This window comes from Megachile rotundata, chromosome 10 (genome assembly GCF_050947335.1).
Source record: "Megachile rotundata isolate GNS110a chromosome 10, iyMegRotu1, whole genome shotgun sequence".
Lineage (NCBI taxonomy): Eukaryota > Metazoa > Arthropoda > Insecta > Hymenoptera > Megachilidae > Megachile > Megachile rotundata.
Genome location: NC_134992.1, coordinates 15,464,095 through 15,479,555, shown reverse-complemented (window position 1 = coordinate 15,479,555; position 15,461 = coordinate 15,464,095). Strand labels below are relative to the sequence as shown.

The window sequence follows — 15,461 nt, the reverse complement described above, 5'->3', positions numbered from 1 at the left end:
TTGCTATTTTGAAAAAGCGAAATATAGCTGACGATGTTGCTTTCGCATCGAACGAATTCCAAATAGAATCAATTCGATTCTATTAAGCGTAACAACGTTTAACGAAAATTTTCAAACGCCCGAACAACCATTCGGTTCGTATCACCGATCTCCGTTTCGCTCGGTCCGGTAGCTTCGATAAACGGCAGATTACATTTATATTAGGTTACGAAGCGGCGTATCAATAAATTCCATTGTCGTAGCCAGCTCGCTGACGTAAAACAGTTCTCTTCCATTGTTCGAACGACGGTGATTACGTGGAGCGGGCTGGTAAACAAGCGGCTGAGCTTCGTTATTGACCTCAGGGGATGTTTTTCTCTCTTGTGTTCCAGGATCGATGCGCGAGAGAAGCCGGTGACCAAAGCTCAACACTCGTCCGATTCAGGCGTGTTCGGTCCTCGAGCGTATTTTCGAACCGCGTTCCCGAGCCCGGCCGTTTTGGTGATCGAGGACATCAAGAGACACGACGCGGCCACCTATCGTTGCAGAGTCGACTTCCGGAAAGGACAGACTCGCAGTTTCCGCTACAACCTCACCGTGATCGGTAAGCGAAGTCTCGAGCGACGTTTCTTTCGACCATAGCCGACCGGCTCGTTCGTCGCCTCGCGTTGGAAGAGCGCCGCCGAGATCAAAAAGCGACGCTTTCAACTAGCCGTGAAAGGCGCACCGTAATTTCTGATGTCAAACAAATTTAGCGGCTCGTTGAAAAGGACCCTCGAACGACGTATTAGCCCTTTCGAATACCGAGAGCAAAGAGCGAGCCGCGAAAAAAATCGATGAACGGTTAGCTCCAGGAATGCTCATTTTTTGCGAAAGACGGATTAAATAAGTTTCTTCGGGGATAGAAGACGATTTATTAGAAACGGGAGAACGCGAGGAACTGGTTGACGAGGGGTTAGTAGAAAGGACAGAAGCGCGACGGATGTTTAAAAGGTAAAAGACGAAAGATCGAAATAGATGGAGATCGCGGGTAACGCGTTAACGCGGTACTCCTTTTTCTCGAGACGTTTTCGCATTTCCATGGGCCACGGTACGCGGGCAAACAACACACGCTCAGCTCGTGCCAGGCTCGCTGCACTCGACGTCGAGCGAAAAGTGCAGTTCTCAGCGGGCTCTAAGTCTGATCAAACAAATGGCGACTGTTGAAAAATGCATGAACCAATCGAAGACGCGCAACCGTTTGTGCTGCATCTCTACCGTTACACGGTGGCTCCCGTTGCCTGTCGCGTGGATATTCCATTGGCACTTCGCTGTTTACGCTTTCTCCCTTAATCCTGAGAACGTGATCGCGAGTTAAACACTCTTCTCTAGTTCTTGAAACTCTCTCTTTCGGTCGAAGCGTTCGATTTCCCTTACGACGCGACCTAACTCCCTTAAAGGATAACCGGAAAGCGCGGAAAGAAGATGAACGCTTTGGCGGGCCGCGTTAAATGAAATCAAATGCAAATAAAGCGATAGTTCGATCTCGCAGAGAGGAGGAAGCGTTGGTGGGTGTGCTCGAAAGCGGTCGCTAGACGCAGCAGTAGGAGTAGCTTCGAATTTCGGGATATACCTTTCTAGCCCGCGGCTGAGATATAACCTGGAAAATCCTGGCCTCGATCCTTCGATACCGGAATCCATCTTTCGCGGCAATCCCGTCTCTTCTTCCGTTCCGTAACCCATGGATCGAACGTTAGAAAGCAACTGAAAAGAAGCGACTACGGGAAAGGGACGGGAAAGATACGGATGGCTCGAGGAACAGAAAAAGCCAGAGCAGAGGGTGAGAAAGGCATAAACGTCGTGCTGCAGATTCCAGATAGACCTTCGGGGTTAACGTACAATTGCTCGATCTTTATCCGTTCAGTTTTTCGCGTCTTTTGCCACGAAACGCGAAGGTTCTTCAAATTTCGAGGAATTCTACCATTTCTTTTTTTTTATAGAGCTCGTATAAGAAATTTATTCGATAACGTCGCACAACCATCGTCGATAGGATTTCTATGTCGCTCTAACGTGCAAAAACTAACGAACGAAGGCAAGCGCGCGACGCGTTCGATGTTTCTCTCGAAGAAATTCTCGAAGCAGCAACTTAAACGAAGGAGCCCTCTACCAGCACGCGATATTCCAAAAAAGAGTCACGAAAGAAATTGGCCCGGACCTGGAGAACCGTCCGCTTTGAGCAAGGTATTTTCATCAGAGAAGATTGGTTCCCAAGAGTTCCTAGATTGCGTCCGTCCACTGGATTTTCCCTCGTAACGGCCGTCCTTCCGCTCTTCTCTGCTTCACAAGCTGACCCACCTTTTTATCGGTCATTTCCCTTTCTTTCATATCCTGCCTCTTCCTTCTATCGTCGATGATACTAGCCACCGATACGCGTATCCTTTCGCTTCGACCCAAGACCTTCGGTCGGAGAGAGAAGTCTCTCTCGCGCTAACAACGCCGAGGAAACGAACGAAACTTTCTTCTTCGGACTAGATCGACTTCGCTTCCGTTCTACGGGATTGTTTTCGATCGAACAATTGCTCTTCCATCTTCTCGTTATCGCCCGACAATTCGTTCCGGATACGTGCACGGTTATTTCTCTCGATTTCACCAAATACACGGACTATGCACGCTGGAAACGAACCTAAATTGCCGCTTGGTCATGTACCAATTTGGTTGTTACGTCGCGCGTGTCTTTCATACGCGTCTTTCATAAGCGTCTTTCATAAGCGTCTTTCATAAGCGTATATAGTTCAACTTGCTCTTTCGATGCTCGAACGTAATAGGTATATGGTTTCGTGCTTCTCGCTAAGAAAGAAACGTTGCGTCGCGTGTAACCGAAGGATCTCGGGACGCGTGTTTTTGCGAGAGGAAAAGGTGCACCAGACGACGAAGGCGGTGCAGGTGACAGAAATTAAGGGAGAAGAAGGGAGAGAGATAAGAAAAGCGACGGTGGAGGATCTCGGAGATCCGTGCCGCGTTTGGTTGGATAGAGAGGGAAAATTGTAAAAGATGGAAGCGAAGCCTGCCGTTGAAGTGGTAGGAAGGAAGAATAGAGATCTGCCCTCGTTAAGGAAATAATCCGCGGCTTAATTAAATACAGCGCAATTAGTTCTGCTTCTATATTCCCGCTGCTGGTTGTGCGCGTAAACTCTCGAGAGCTACAGGCTGCTTCGAGCTCACGGAGAAATTTTGTTCGCCGAAGGGAAGCAAACCTCAACGGGATTTCGATAACGACCAGATGCGACGAACGAGAGATAAGAAGCTGCTTTTCGTTTTCGAAAACGTTGCCCCGAAGAGCAGTCCTCTCGAGCAAATGAAATATCGCGACAGTCGCGGATCTTTTGATGCGACCAGTACACTCGAACGTATCGCTGTGTCCGTCTGCTACGGATACAGGTAGAGATCGTAGAAACGGAAAGAGCGGATACGACGCGACGTCGTGTGCGTGGTCGCGCTAATAAAGGTACGCGGTCGATGCTCGAACTCGACGGAAATAGCAATCGAAATGCGCTGGATGAAGCAAAAATATTTCCTACGAATCGCAGATTATAGTCCGAACGAACTTTTTCTCGTTCGGAGTTAAATAAGAACGAGAGACTTAACGTTTTCGTGGTGATCGAGAGGTACGAACCTCCTAGCTGAAAGTAAAGAGAACAACTAAAGCCGAGAAACAGAGGAACAGGGACGGATCTCGGCAGATTAGGCGGTGGAATTAGAATTTCAAAAATCCACGCGAAACTTTTAGCGTTAACTCGAGTCAAAGTCGGTCGACGAAAGTGTAAAGAGAAGAAGAAGGGAAAGAAAGACGGACAGTGAGAAGGGAGAGAAACGGACCGGGGTCTGGACAAACCCCGTCGTTAAGTTTTCCCTTAATTAATCTCCCTCCTCCTTTCGTTTCTTGTCCCTGCTTCTTCGACTTCCCTTTTTTCCTTCTTCCTTTCCTTTCTTTGTCCACCGTTTCGCAAGCTCCGTCTCTCTATCCCTGTTCTCGTTTTATTTCTACCGACTATATTTCAGCGCACATTCTTCCGGTTGCATTAGCGTTCCCTCTGGAAAATCTCGTTCACTTTCGACAAAAAGGACTTGTCAAAAGTCACGCGATTCCCTTAGATTGTTCGCTTTCGATATATCTCGATATAGCCTGTTAATATCGGGGCTGGTGTTCAAATGTTGTCAGGCTCCTAACCCGTGTCTCGACGTTTAAGGGTCGGCGCGTAGAGCGTTAAACGCAAATATTAGTTTATCGCGACGCGACATCGACGAATCAAAGATTTGGAACTCGCGTCGCGTAGCCGCGCGATGTATCGGGAAAATACGAGGGAAAGCCATCGAAGCGGGAACGATTCGAAAGGGTTCGAATCCGGATCGTTATTCGGTCGGTTAAGCGTTCGAAAGAAAGAAAGAAAGAATCGAAGACGATCTCGAAATAAAAAAGCGTCGACTCGACGTCATCGCGGCTCCGCGCATCGGTGTCTCGTTAAATAACTCTTCTTTATTCCAACAAGCAGAGCAATTTCACTTGAAAAGCGTTGAGCAGCAATTTTTTCCGGGCTTTTACTCGTGCGCACACGCTTCTCTGCACACACGTAGCCCGGAATACGGGTGGTGGTTTGTCCCGAGGTCGGCAACCCTTTTTTTTCTCCTTTTCTTTCTTTTTTTATTTGCCAGGTCGGTGCAGGTGTAGGGTTATGTTCTACGCGTCGACTAATGGGGAAAAATAGTAAGAGCAGAGCTGCGCGCGGGGGTTGGGCGGCCGATGGGAAGAAGAGAGAGAGAGAGAGGGAGAAAAAAAGTTGGCTGTTCGCGCTATTGGCCACCGGATAGCTGTACATAATCGAGCCTCTCTGCGGTGAGGATAATTAACCCCTCGCGCGGTGTCCTCTCGCGAACCGTATAAATTGAATCGCTGGGTACTTCTTTCCCTTCTATACCCGCTGCTCTCGCCCCTCCTTTTCTCCGCGCTTTCGATAATCCGCCTCTCGGCTCCGCGGCGTTGCTAATGCTTCGTCGACCAGAGGCTGTTCGCAAATCGAATTAAACCGACGATTATACGCGCGTTCGCTTTCTTTCGCGAGCGAACGAGCATCGTTGCTTCGCTGCGAAGGGTAAAAAGGGGATCGTGTAAAAAGAGGAATAGAAATGAAATGAAACGGAGAAGAAAGATGGAGAGCAGCGCGCGAAAGAGAGGAACAGAGTTTTTTTTTTCGAGACGGTCGGAACTGGTCGGAGCGATCGATGCTCGAAATTTTTCAACGAATCCTCGAGCCGGGAGCTGGAACAGAATGGAGAGGAGCAGGAATGCGACAAGATCGGAGAATTCGCCTGGAATGTGGAAGGAGAGCGAAAGGAGAGCGGAAGGTGCGAAAGGTTATAGCGGAAAAGAACGAAGGGTTAAAAAGGGGCTGACGAAAAGGGGGTCCTAGATCGGAAAAACGGTCCACGAGAAGTCCCGTGAATTTATGGCCAACATAAATCCAAACTGGCGCCAACTCGAGTGTACCACGATTTTCGGCTGCCGGCATCGTGTCCGCGGCGATCTTCCAAACTCGATGCTTCGTCCGACGGAATCGACCGTCGAAACAGCCCTATCAATTTTCATCCGGAATATCTTGTTTATTTATTCGGTTGTCGTTAGAAAAATTTGCTCGAAAACTACAGAGAGATTCGGCTAGGCGCGGCTCGCGTACGCCCGACACATTTCGCGTAATAAACGTTCAGGGGTCGTAAGGTGTCCGAGCGAACAGAGAGAGGGTGGCAAGATCGACGATCTTCCGCTGGAACAACTGCACCGTGCAATAAAGGAAAAGACACCTTAAATCCTAGAAAATATACCCGCCGGTATCTCGGGTAAAAAGATTAAAGCTACGAGAAAGGCGGTGCGTGCACCGGTAGAGCTACGGAAAATTACAAAGTGCTTTACGATCTCGTTGGAGGGCGAGGAACTGCGAGAGAGGAAATACGATTATCGCCGGCCGAATAATTGTATAGGATTTTTGCGAGAGAAAATCGAAAGCGTAGATCGAATGGAATCGTAAACCGCGAAGAGAACTGTAACGTTTAGGAAGAAAAAAACTTTTTCTTACCAATCGAAAGCTGTTCGTTAGTAGTTGTTCCGATAGTCGAAAGCCACGGGAATGAATCGATCGCGCGTAGCAGGATTAATAGGAAACCGACGCGACGCGACGCGACGCGCGACACTTCGATTTCCAATACCGACAACTACGATTCCTAATTTATTTCCAAGTACATCTCGCAACGACAAGCGTGCGTTACAGCTCGTTGGAAATCTTCCTCGTTACCGTGGAACATCGAATATCGCGATAAACGCCGAGTTACATCAGCGTGTTCCCTCAGGTTGAATGATAGAAACGCGATTAACGCTAGGAGAAATCGTTTGAAACGTCGAATGCTTCCATTCAGCGAGTCTCTCCTTTGTAACAAGTTTTAGCGCGGGAGGGAGAGGACGAGCAATGTAACGTTTAAACTCGACCGAGAGAAGCGTTGGTGATATATTAGCTCGATCGATTCGTCGAATTACCATACGTTTCACTGTGCATTCGCGTGATGGAAGTCTTCGCGTCAATTGCCAGTCCCTATTGAGAGAAATACTGGCGGTGTAGCGCGGCGCGTTCATGCTAGAAGCTGCTATTAACTCAGACAACTAGGGTTAGGCGTTAAATTTCAAGGGAATGCCGCTTACCCGATAGTAATAGCCGACCGGTGTCAGACGAACAGAAACATTATCGTAAGCGGCGAGAGACCGGGTACAGTCGGAGAGAGAGGTCAGTTTAACACCTCCCACCTTTGCTCTCTTCACCTTTTTCTTGCCCCGATCAAACCTCGAAAATCATTCGTATCGTTACTTACACGTAACGAGTAACGAGTAACAATCTGTAAGCAAGAAAGTCTTCTCGACGAAACATGGCCCTTTGCCGCGTCTATCCTTTCGACCTCGAAAACATTCTCTTACTTGAATTTTCTCTGGCGAATTATCAATTAAGCCACGTTCGAAATCGTCTTGGAACGATTTCACGGAGAAACGTCGTAACAAGATTCGAAGCGGATTCGAGGGAGTTTTTTCTTCGAAACTCGAGGGTGAAAAGTTTGTTCGCGTTAAGAAATCGAGGGAAATCGTAGCACGCGAACGACCCAGTGACCCAGCCCGAGAATTCGAGCAGATTGGTCGCGGTTATCGAGATTCTGGCTCGTTCCCCGCGGGCTAGATCGCGGCTCGAGATGGCATTCGTAAACGGAATTGCATGTCATGAAAAAAATTCGCTTATTATTCCGCTCTCGACTTCCGAGAACGATATCATCTATTTATATACATATACATATATGTATACATACATATACTATACATGTATTATACATATGTATGTATTTACTTTACTTACTTGCTTCCTTTTCATTATTATTATTCTCCTCGAACACGATCGTCACTCGATCGATACTCGCCTTTAAATACGTATTGTCGCTCACGTACCATTTAAAATATTTTCTTTTTCATTATTCATCGACGAGACGGTGGGTACAGTTTACGATTTATGGAATACACTTCCGCGCATAATAATTACCGTTCGCCGCTCGAACAATTCTTTATTTGCATTTTTATTGTTGCCGCGTATCTGAAAACGCGACCGACCAGCCAACAAATACGCCGTTAAATAAACGCTTTAATAAATTCCATGGGGCTCCTGTGCGTTTGCGCATCCGGAGACCATCGATGGACTCGAACAAATATTTTTCTAGCCGCTCCACCGTTTTTGCATCCGTTTCGATACCGTATACATCGATCGTCTAAGAATTTCGATCGTTCCTCCGATTTAGTCGCCAATAAACATACCGGTTAAAATACATATATTCGAAAGATTTCGATTATTCGATTCGAAAGATCGCGACCATCGCTCGTATCGGCCACGAGTTTACGACACACTCGTATCCGCTTTCGTCGAAAGAAATACATATTCGCGAAACGCGTTCAAATCGCGTGACGCTCGACGTTACGCGAACCACCTTTCGCGAAAACTCGGGATCGTTGAAACGCACGCGAACAGGACGAGAAACGAAAGGACGAAAGTAATCCGAGACCGGTAAGAAGGGGTTGATCCCTCGGGAGAATAGAGTCTGTTAGCGCATCCGGGAAGAGGGTGCGATTCGCTTCTCGGCTAGGTGTACAAAGGGTAAATTGTTATCGACAAGAGTATCATTGTTCACGGTGTTCCGTGTTGGTTAAGGCGACGTTTCGCCGTCGTGCAACGAGATAAATCGATCCTCGAACAATTACCACCCTCGTAATACAAACCGTCTCTAACCAGCCGTGCCGACAGAAGCCACACCGTTCTGCCACGATTTCTACCCTTCCTTTCCTTTTTTTTCTTTTTTCTTTCCCCTTTCTCTTTTCACCTTCTTTCCACTCCTCCTCCTCCACCTCCGTTCCCTTTTTTACCTCGAATCTTTCCCCTCGCCGTCTTTCTACGCGGCTTTTCACATCCTTTTCCTTTTTTCCGTCTGCGGCAATCTTGGATTATCCTCTCGCGCGACGATCTCTAAAGGAACGAGCACGAACACTCGGCACCAAAGGAGTCCTTCCAGACGCGGGAAAAGTCTGCTACTCGAGCCGGGAGAAAAATCGTTGGCTGCCGTATAAATACTTTGGCGAACAGCCCTAAGAAAATACGAGGCTCTCGCTAGCGAGTTAGATTAACGTACTCTTTTTTCAACGAAGAACCGTCGTATTATGCAAATTCTCGCGAGCTACGATACCGCGGCAAGGAGCTGTTTTATAAGCGTATCTCGTTGCCAATTTTACCTTACTCGCACGGGCTGTTTCCAAAAAATCTACCGACTTTAGCCGTTGTTTTGCCGACCGTTCATTACGAACTATTGGGCTTATATTTCGATATATATTTTCATAGAGAATCTTTGCAGAAAAACTTTACAGTCGACCATAAGATCTAGTCGTCGTCGCGGTATAACGGGCTCGTAAATTATATCCCTTTAAACGGCGTTCGATCAAGTCGAAATTCCCGCATCGCTCGTTTTACGTTCCCGGGTGTCACGGGTGAAAATAAATCCCGTAGAGCGAGTCTGATTTCTGCCGACGTTTTTGACCGCTCGACGAACAAACGAGCCAACTTTTTCTTCGGAGAAATTAGATCCTAATGGATCGTGTCCGTTGGCAAGCGACTGAAATCCATCATTCGTTGCCGGTATTAAAACCGTTGAAAACGTTGCTACCTCGAATAATCGCTGTATACAGTGTGACCGAAAATAGTCGAACACCGTGAATATTACAGTCGACTAAGGAACAGTCTGCATACGTAGCTACGTACCTAGAAGCTTATGTACGTAGTCTGTCACGAAGCGACGAGACGTTCGCATCGCGATGCCTCGTTCTTGGATTTCAATAAAAACGTCAAATTTTATTTTGAAATTTGTCGACGAGAATGTCATCTCATCGTTCATGTTCCTTGTCAGAGTGGAGGTCGTCGTTGCCGCGAACTAGATCCTCTTTCCGCCTCCTTCTCCTCTTCGAGTCTCGTCCCTGCCGTTAACAGCTAGCGAACAGCGTAGTTTTCCGTGAAAATTCGAGGCGCGACGACACCCAGCTCCCTTTCGGCTTTGCCGAGAGGAGACCGATCGAAATAATAAGCGAAAAGAGGATCGAATCAACGCGATCTTTCTGTCTCTTTTGACGTTTCGCGATGTCGCAGTCGTGACGCGATCATTGAACGCGTGTCGTTAACTATGTAGCAGCGATACCATTTTTTCATTTTATACGTTGATGGTCACCCGTTTCTCCGAATTTCGATGTCCTATTACGAGTATCGACATCGAGCAAGATTCCTACGACGCCGAAAAACGATGCTCGGCATCTGTCCGCGAGTCGTCCTCGCGGAAATTGTTGGCCGTAAAAATTTAACAAGCGACCTCGAGCAAGGAGGTAGCAGCGAGTAATGGAACAGAGCCATTGCCGGAGAAAGGGGTCGAACGAGGGCAAAAAGGAGACGGATCGAGCGGAAAGAAAGCGACGAGACGAGATGCTTCGAAGAGATAAAAGGCCATCGTCGTTGGCGCTGAAACTAGATGACTGCTGGTTCAACCAGAACTCGAAATCTCTCTAATTGTTCGCTTTATCGAATGTTAAGTAATATGTGCTGGTATTACGAATCTCGAAAGACGTTTTGAAACACCGATCTCCTTGCACGAACGAACCCCCGATCCCGCTACGATTTTCATCTTCGTTTTTCAAGAAACGAAAGGAAAAGAAGCGATCGTGGACCCACGAAAAGGTCCATAGAGAAATTCGCTGGAGCTTCGGACTCGCGAGACTTGTTCGAATGGTTCGCGCCGGAGTTCTGTCCGGCGACAGAACTACTTATCTGTCTCGTTCGCGAAATCGTTCTACACGATACGATACGGAGACAGATCGTTGCATCGAGTTTTCAATGGTACGTTCGTTGAAAGAGTGGCAAAATAAAGATATCGTGTTTCGAGCGACGACCTTTTCGATACCATAGAGACCGAGTCTCGTTCGTTCGCGTCGGTCATTCGAGTATTTTAAAACCGCTTGGCGTCGCGTCGCGACCTCGACGATCGAGTGGCACCGAGCGTGCACCGGTGGCTCGTTTGAATTTTAGAACGATAGTGGAAACTCGTGTAGCCAGCGCGAGTCGTGAATTTAACTTTCCGCCGCGGCGCGACGCGGTGGCGCGGCGCGGTGGTGCGACGCGGAGGCAGGGCGGAATAGACGCCGCACCACGACACTGTGAATTAATTCACGACCTCCTGACAAACCGTTCACTGGCACAGACTACCCTTTGCACCTCGAACACCATTTACACGTTGCTGGACACCTCTTGCGCGCACTCTTTCTTCCGCCTTCCGTTCCTTCTTTTATCGCGATTATGTCAAACCGTCTTACACGATTGTCACGACCAAACATGCAGGCTCAACGTTTAGAAAGGTTAAAAAATGTAATTAATGTACCGTATCGCTCGTCGTTTACCTGTGAAGTCGAATATAGGACCGTTCGTAGAAAAGAAGGACCGTGAAACACGAAAGGTACCGTAGGGTGGAAGGTCGCGTAAGAGGTCAACCGACAAAAGGCTTTCTTGTTTGGCAAGGTATAAAAAAGCAAGATGGCTAGGAATTCTCGATGACGAGGAGAAAGACTCTTGTTGCCTTTCATCTTCTCCATAGCCACGACTTTACGTCTTTTGGTCGCGTTCTTACCCGACTGCTCGAAATAACGTTGATTGGCCGGAATTCTCTGAAAGAAGAGGTACATCGAACGAAAGAGGACTGCTACGTCTTTTACACGCTTCCGTCGCGGTCGACTTCGTATATTCTTTTGGTCGAAGAGACGGTTTTTATACCGACAAGTCGATAAGTCAAAGCAGCGGACATTTTAATTATAGCGAGGCCGGATATTGCAACGTACACGGAAAACGAATATATATATATATACATTCCGCTTCTCCTAATTCTTGTTCGTTTTCTTATTCTTGTACCTGTTCCTGTTCTTCTTTCGCGGTGGATTTCTTTTAGCTCCCTCTCTATTTCGCGAGAACGAAACGCGATCCCGAACGCTCTCTGCGTTTTTATCGAAGGCCGGAGATTGAATTATGATCGTCCCGCGGTATCGTCGACCGATTAATCTTCGATTATCGCGATGCGGATTTGGTCATTAAGGGACGCGCTAGTAGCCCGAAAGAATCGTAAAATGTGAGGTCGATTTCTTTCCTCGAGCGAAAGCGATTTGACGCGGTAACCCGAACCATCGTGATAAAGGAACACGTAATTTTCGCAAAAGTAATTAATGCTCCGAATAATAGAGGAAATTGGTGAACTCGTTCTTATGCTTTTTTCTCTTATCGAAAAGTTTCGACTTTGACTATCGTTTCTTTTTCGGAGAATCGATAATACAGATTTTATACTTAACCGTAATAACTACATTCCGTCGCGAATAAACTTAAGAATCTAATTCAATTTCTGTCAGCGCACCGAGTGTTTACCCACTCGAGAGAGCAACTGTATTGTTTCTAAGGGTTCGTTCGAGACAACCTCGCTAGAACTAGCCTCCTTTCTTGGAACGTCGATCGATCGATCACGCTTTAATTACGATGGCGTGCATTCGTTTAAAAGTTGGCGGTAACTTTGTCGGCCGAGAGCCTAAGTGGTCTAATTCTAAGCCGCAAAATGATCGCCGTTGGATTCTTCGCTATCCGGTTAATCGAGTTCGCGGCCCTTTTTGCAGAATCGTCGATAACACCGGCACGACTCATCCGATCGTTTTTTATGATTTACCTTTACAAATATTTGAATAGTATGGATCTCTTCTGGTTTCTCGGAGCGAAGAATATAGACATCTAAGTAGCTTTGTAACGACGATTTCTTTCTTTGAAAAGGAGGAAAGAAACATCGAACGCGAGAAACCGAGGACTCGCGATCCGATCTAAGAATAGTTGAATTTGGGAAAAGCGTCGGTTGGCCAGCTCGTTTTCCTTCGTGAACGGGTCGGAAAAGTGGGAGGCAGAGGGAGGTGACGCAACAGACATTTCTCCGGAGGAACGTTATCCGACGCCATACGTCGTCCGGATAATGCAAAGGGAGGCAAGCGGGTCGGTAAGAATAATGCGGCCGTTTCCAGAAGTCGTCGACTACCGAGAGCCGACGAAATGGATTTTCGCGAGTTTTCCATAGGATATAGGTTATGGGTGGTCGAGAATGGGATGAGATGTGGTAGCTAAGGGCAGGAGAGGTAGGAGGGTCGTGTCCTGGTCTACGAACGAAAAAGTGGCCGCGATTCGTATAAAGTGATTTTAAGTGAGAGCCAGCTCACCGTTTCAGCCGGGCGAAAGTTCAACCCCCGTTGAGATATGGCTGCAAATATTAAAATCTGCTGCTGCCCGGTCGTCACCCTTTCAATTTACTCCTGCGCTATGCTTGCCGATATCAGTGGTTATCATTCCTCGTTTAGTCGGCGTATAAACCTAAAAAAATCCTAACGAATGTCGTATCGTCGAGCGTTTTCTTTTCGATTCGATTCGTATCTCGAGAAACGGTCAATTCCCTTTCATCGTCGTTAGAATTTCAATCGGAATAAAAGGAAGATAACTGTTATCGAGGTTCGATATTAAATACGCTGGTATTTATATGGAGGAAAAAAACATTTATTATTCGATGTAAACGACAGAGAAGCTCGTTCGATACATTGATTCAAACTCTATCCGGTTTCTATGTTCTCGTTTCCGTTTCCCTTTATGGATTTCACCATGAACACTCGGCCACTTTATTTCGACGAGTACGTCTCCTCCCGGAAATGGAAGATTGTCTCGAAGAGAAATAATTCTGCCATGCTCTCGACGATCGATGTCCCGTTCGAGGTAACCGTCCGTTCTCCGTCCATTTCGCGATAAACGCGGTTCGACGTTTCTCCGTTCCTTTTTCTCGTCATGCCGGTACGACGCGATCCGCGGGATCCAATGTTTCGTGCCTCTGTGCTTTTCCCCGCGAATCGAAAACGCTATTGAAAACCACTGGCCCGATCGGGAACTTGGACACGCGCTCCGACCTCGAAACCTACGAGAGGAAGAATGGCCAAGCAGTTTCTCGGTAAGAAACTTGTTAGGTCAGACGTATTAGTAGAATCGAAGATATATTGCGTCCCGGAGAAGTACCGCGAACGCGAACTGCTGCAAAACGATCGTAATATTCCGACAAACTGCCGCTCTCGAACGGATTCTAATATTTCCTGGAAATTACTGCCTTATTCGTTATAACCGAGTCACGAGCTCATTTTTTATTATTTTCTTCGTTCGAAGTGACAAATTTGAAATTTCGTTAATCGTCTCGTACTAGGTTCAACCATACCATTTTATTATAATGATAATTATAATTTCTCGAGGCTCTAGTATTAATATTTTAACGCGACAAGCGAACGAAAGATCGGAATCGTGCAGTACAGGAAACTCGATTTCGATGATGAAATTTAGGAAGAAAGGTATGATTGAACGGGGAAAGTGTTGGACGTTGGATAAGAGCGTTACTGGAAGTTCGTTGAAAGGGCAACTTGAACTTTATATCCGAAGGTATTCGTACTTTGAAACGTTGACGGGCGAATCTTATTAAACTGTGCAGTTCGTGAACGTTTCATCCGCGTTGGACTTTGATTCTCTTGTAGCGTAACTCGAAGGTACGTTCGAGCGCGTGTCAGACATTCGAGTGTTTTCTTTTGATCGCCGTACCGTGGGTCACGAATTGCAAAGTTCATTGGAAGATCACAAATTGCTACAGAATCTTGTTGCAGCTCGTCAGGAACTGAACAAAGGCTAACGCGTAACTATCTTCGTCTTATGAAACGCGGAGACGATTCCTTTGTGTTCGTTCGAGAAACGAGAAACACCATTCGTCTACTATTTAGTATAAGAATCTAACGACCACGTATTTTCCTATCTGCCGAGCTTTCTTCGATTTCTAATTATCTCTAGTGTTCCGTACGCGTTAACTACATACTGTCCTATAACCGAACACGTAGCGAGTTAAAATAGTCGGCTCTAAGATAGCTCGTTAGCGACGAAAAAGCATATCTCGGTTACGGATAATCGTGACACGGTCGTCGGAAGAGATCGTGCAAAAGGAGAAAATCAGAGGATGAAATAGTTTCGAACGAGATTCGCTGCCGTACGTCTGGCAGAGGGTATTCCCGAGGAAATATTCGTGTCGGTGGTGGTATACAGCGAAGAAAATTTTGTGTACTTATTGAGTTATGTACTCGCTCCACGTTCGTCGGATGTATCGAGCCAATTTAGGTGTCTGCAGCCAGATCGCCGCGTACCAGGGGCTGAAACGAGGCCAGAACGGGGGCGGAACATGGAAGAGCCGATTTCTATGTCAATATTTGCGAAATATTACGCCACGACGATGCAGCACATATTCACCAGCCGAACACGTACGAATCTTTGCGCGAGCCTCGCCTCACCTCGCTTCGACATTCCTTCCTTCCTTCCTTCCTTCCTTCCTTCCTTCCTTCCTTTCTTCCTTCCTTCCTTACTTGCTTACTTACTCACTCACTCACTTACTTACCTACTTACTTCGTTCTGGAACACCTTTCTCTCTAACCGACACAAGAACGAACCGCAAATTCCGCATTATTGAATCACGAGTTGCGGCTAGACTTTGTTCGATACGATCTGCATCGTATACGTTGTGCTTCGATTTATCGAACATCCTGCAGTAACCGTTCTCGTCGAATGTTTTCGCGTTATGACGCGAAAGAGACAAGAAAAGTAAGAAAAAAGAAAAGTTTCATTCGGGTGCAGAGAGGTGAACACGTTGTCGAACTTAGGGAAAATGGCGATGCTGGTTCCTTAAACTCGTAGAGAGTCTGCCTGTACAACCGAATCCGGTAGTTACTTCTCGATTGTACCGATCGAAGGTTTAATCGCGCGTCGTAA

General features: G+C 46.9%; 1 protein-coding gene across 1 annotated transcript in view; it reads left to right on the top strand.

The window, feature by feature from the left end:
- Positions 1–15,461, top strand: part of LOC100881476 (kin of IRRE-like protein 1) — a 239,048-nt gene that overhangs the window by 174,722 nt on the left and 48,865 nt on the right. The window contains exon 3 of the mRNA XM_076536363.1: positions 372–583. Within this exon, the coding sequence (XP_076392478.1) occupies positions 372–583 (212 nt within the window). The remainder of the gene's footprint in view (positions 1–371; positions 584–15,461) is intronic.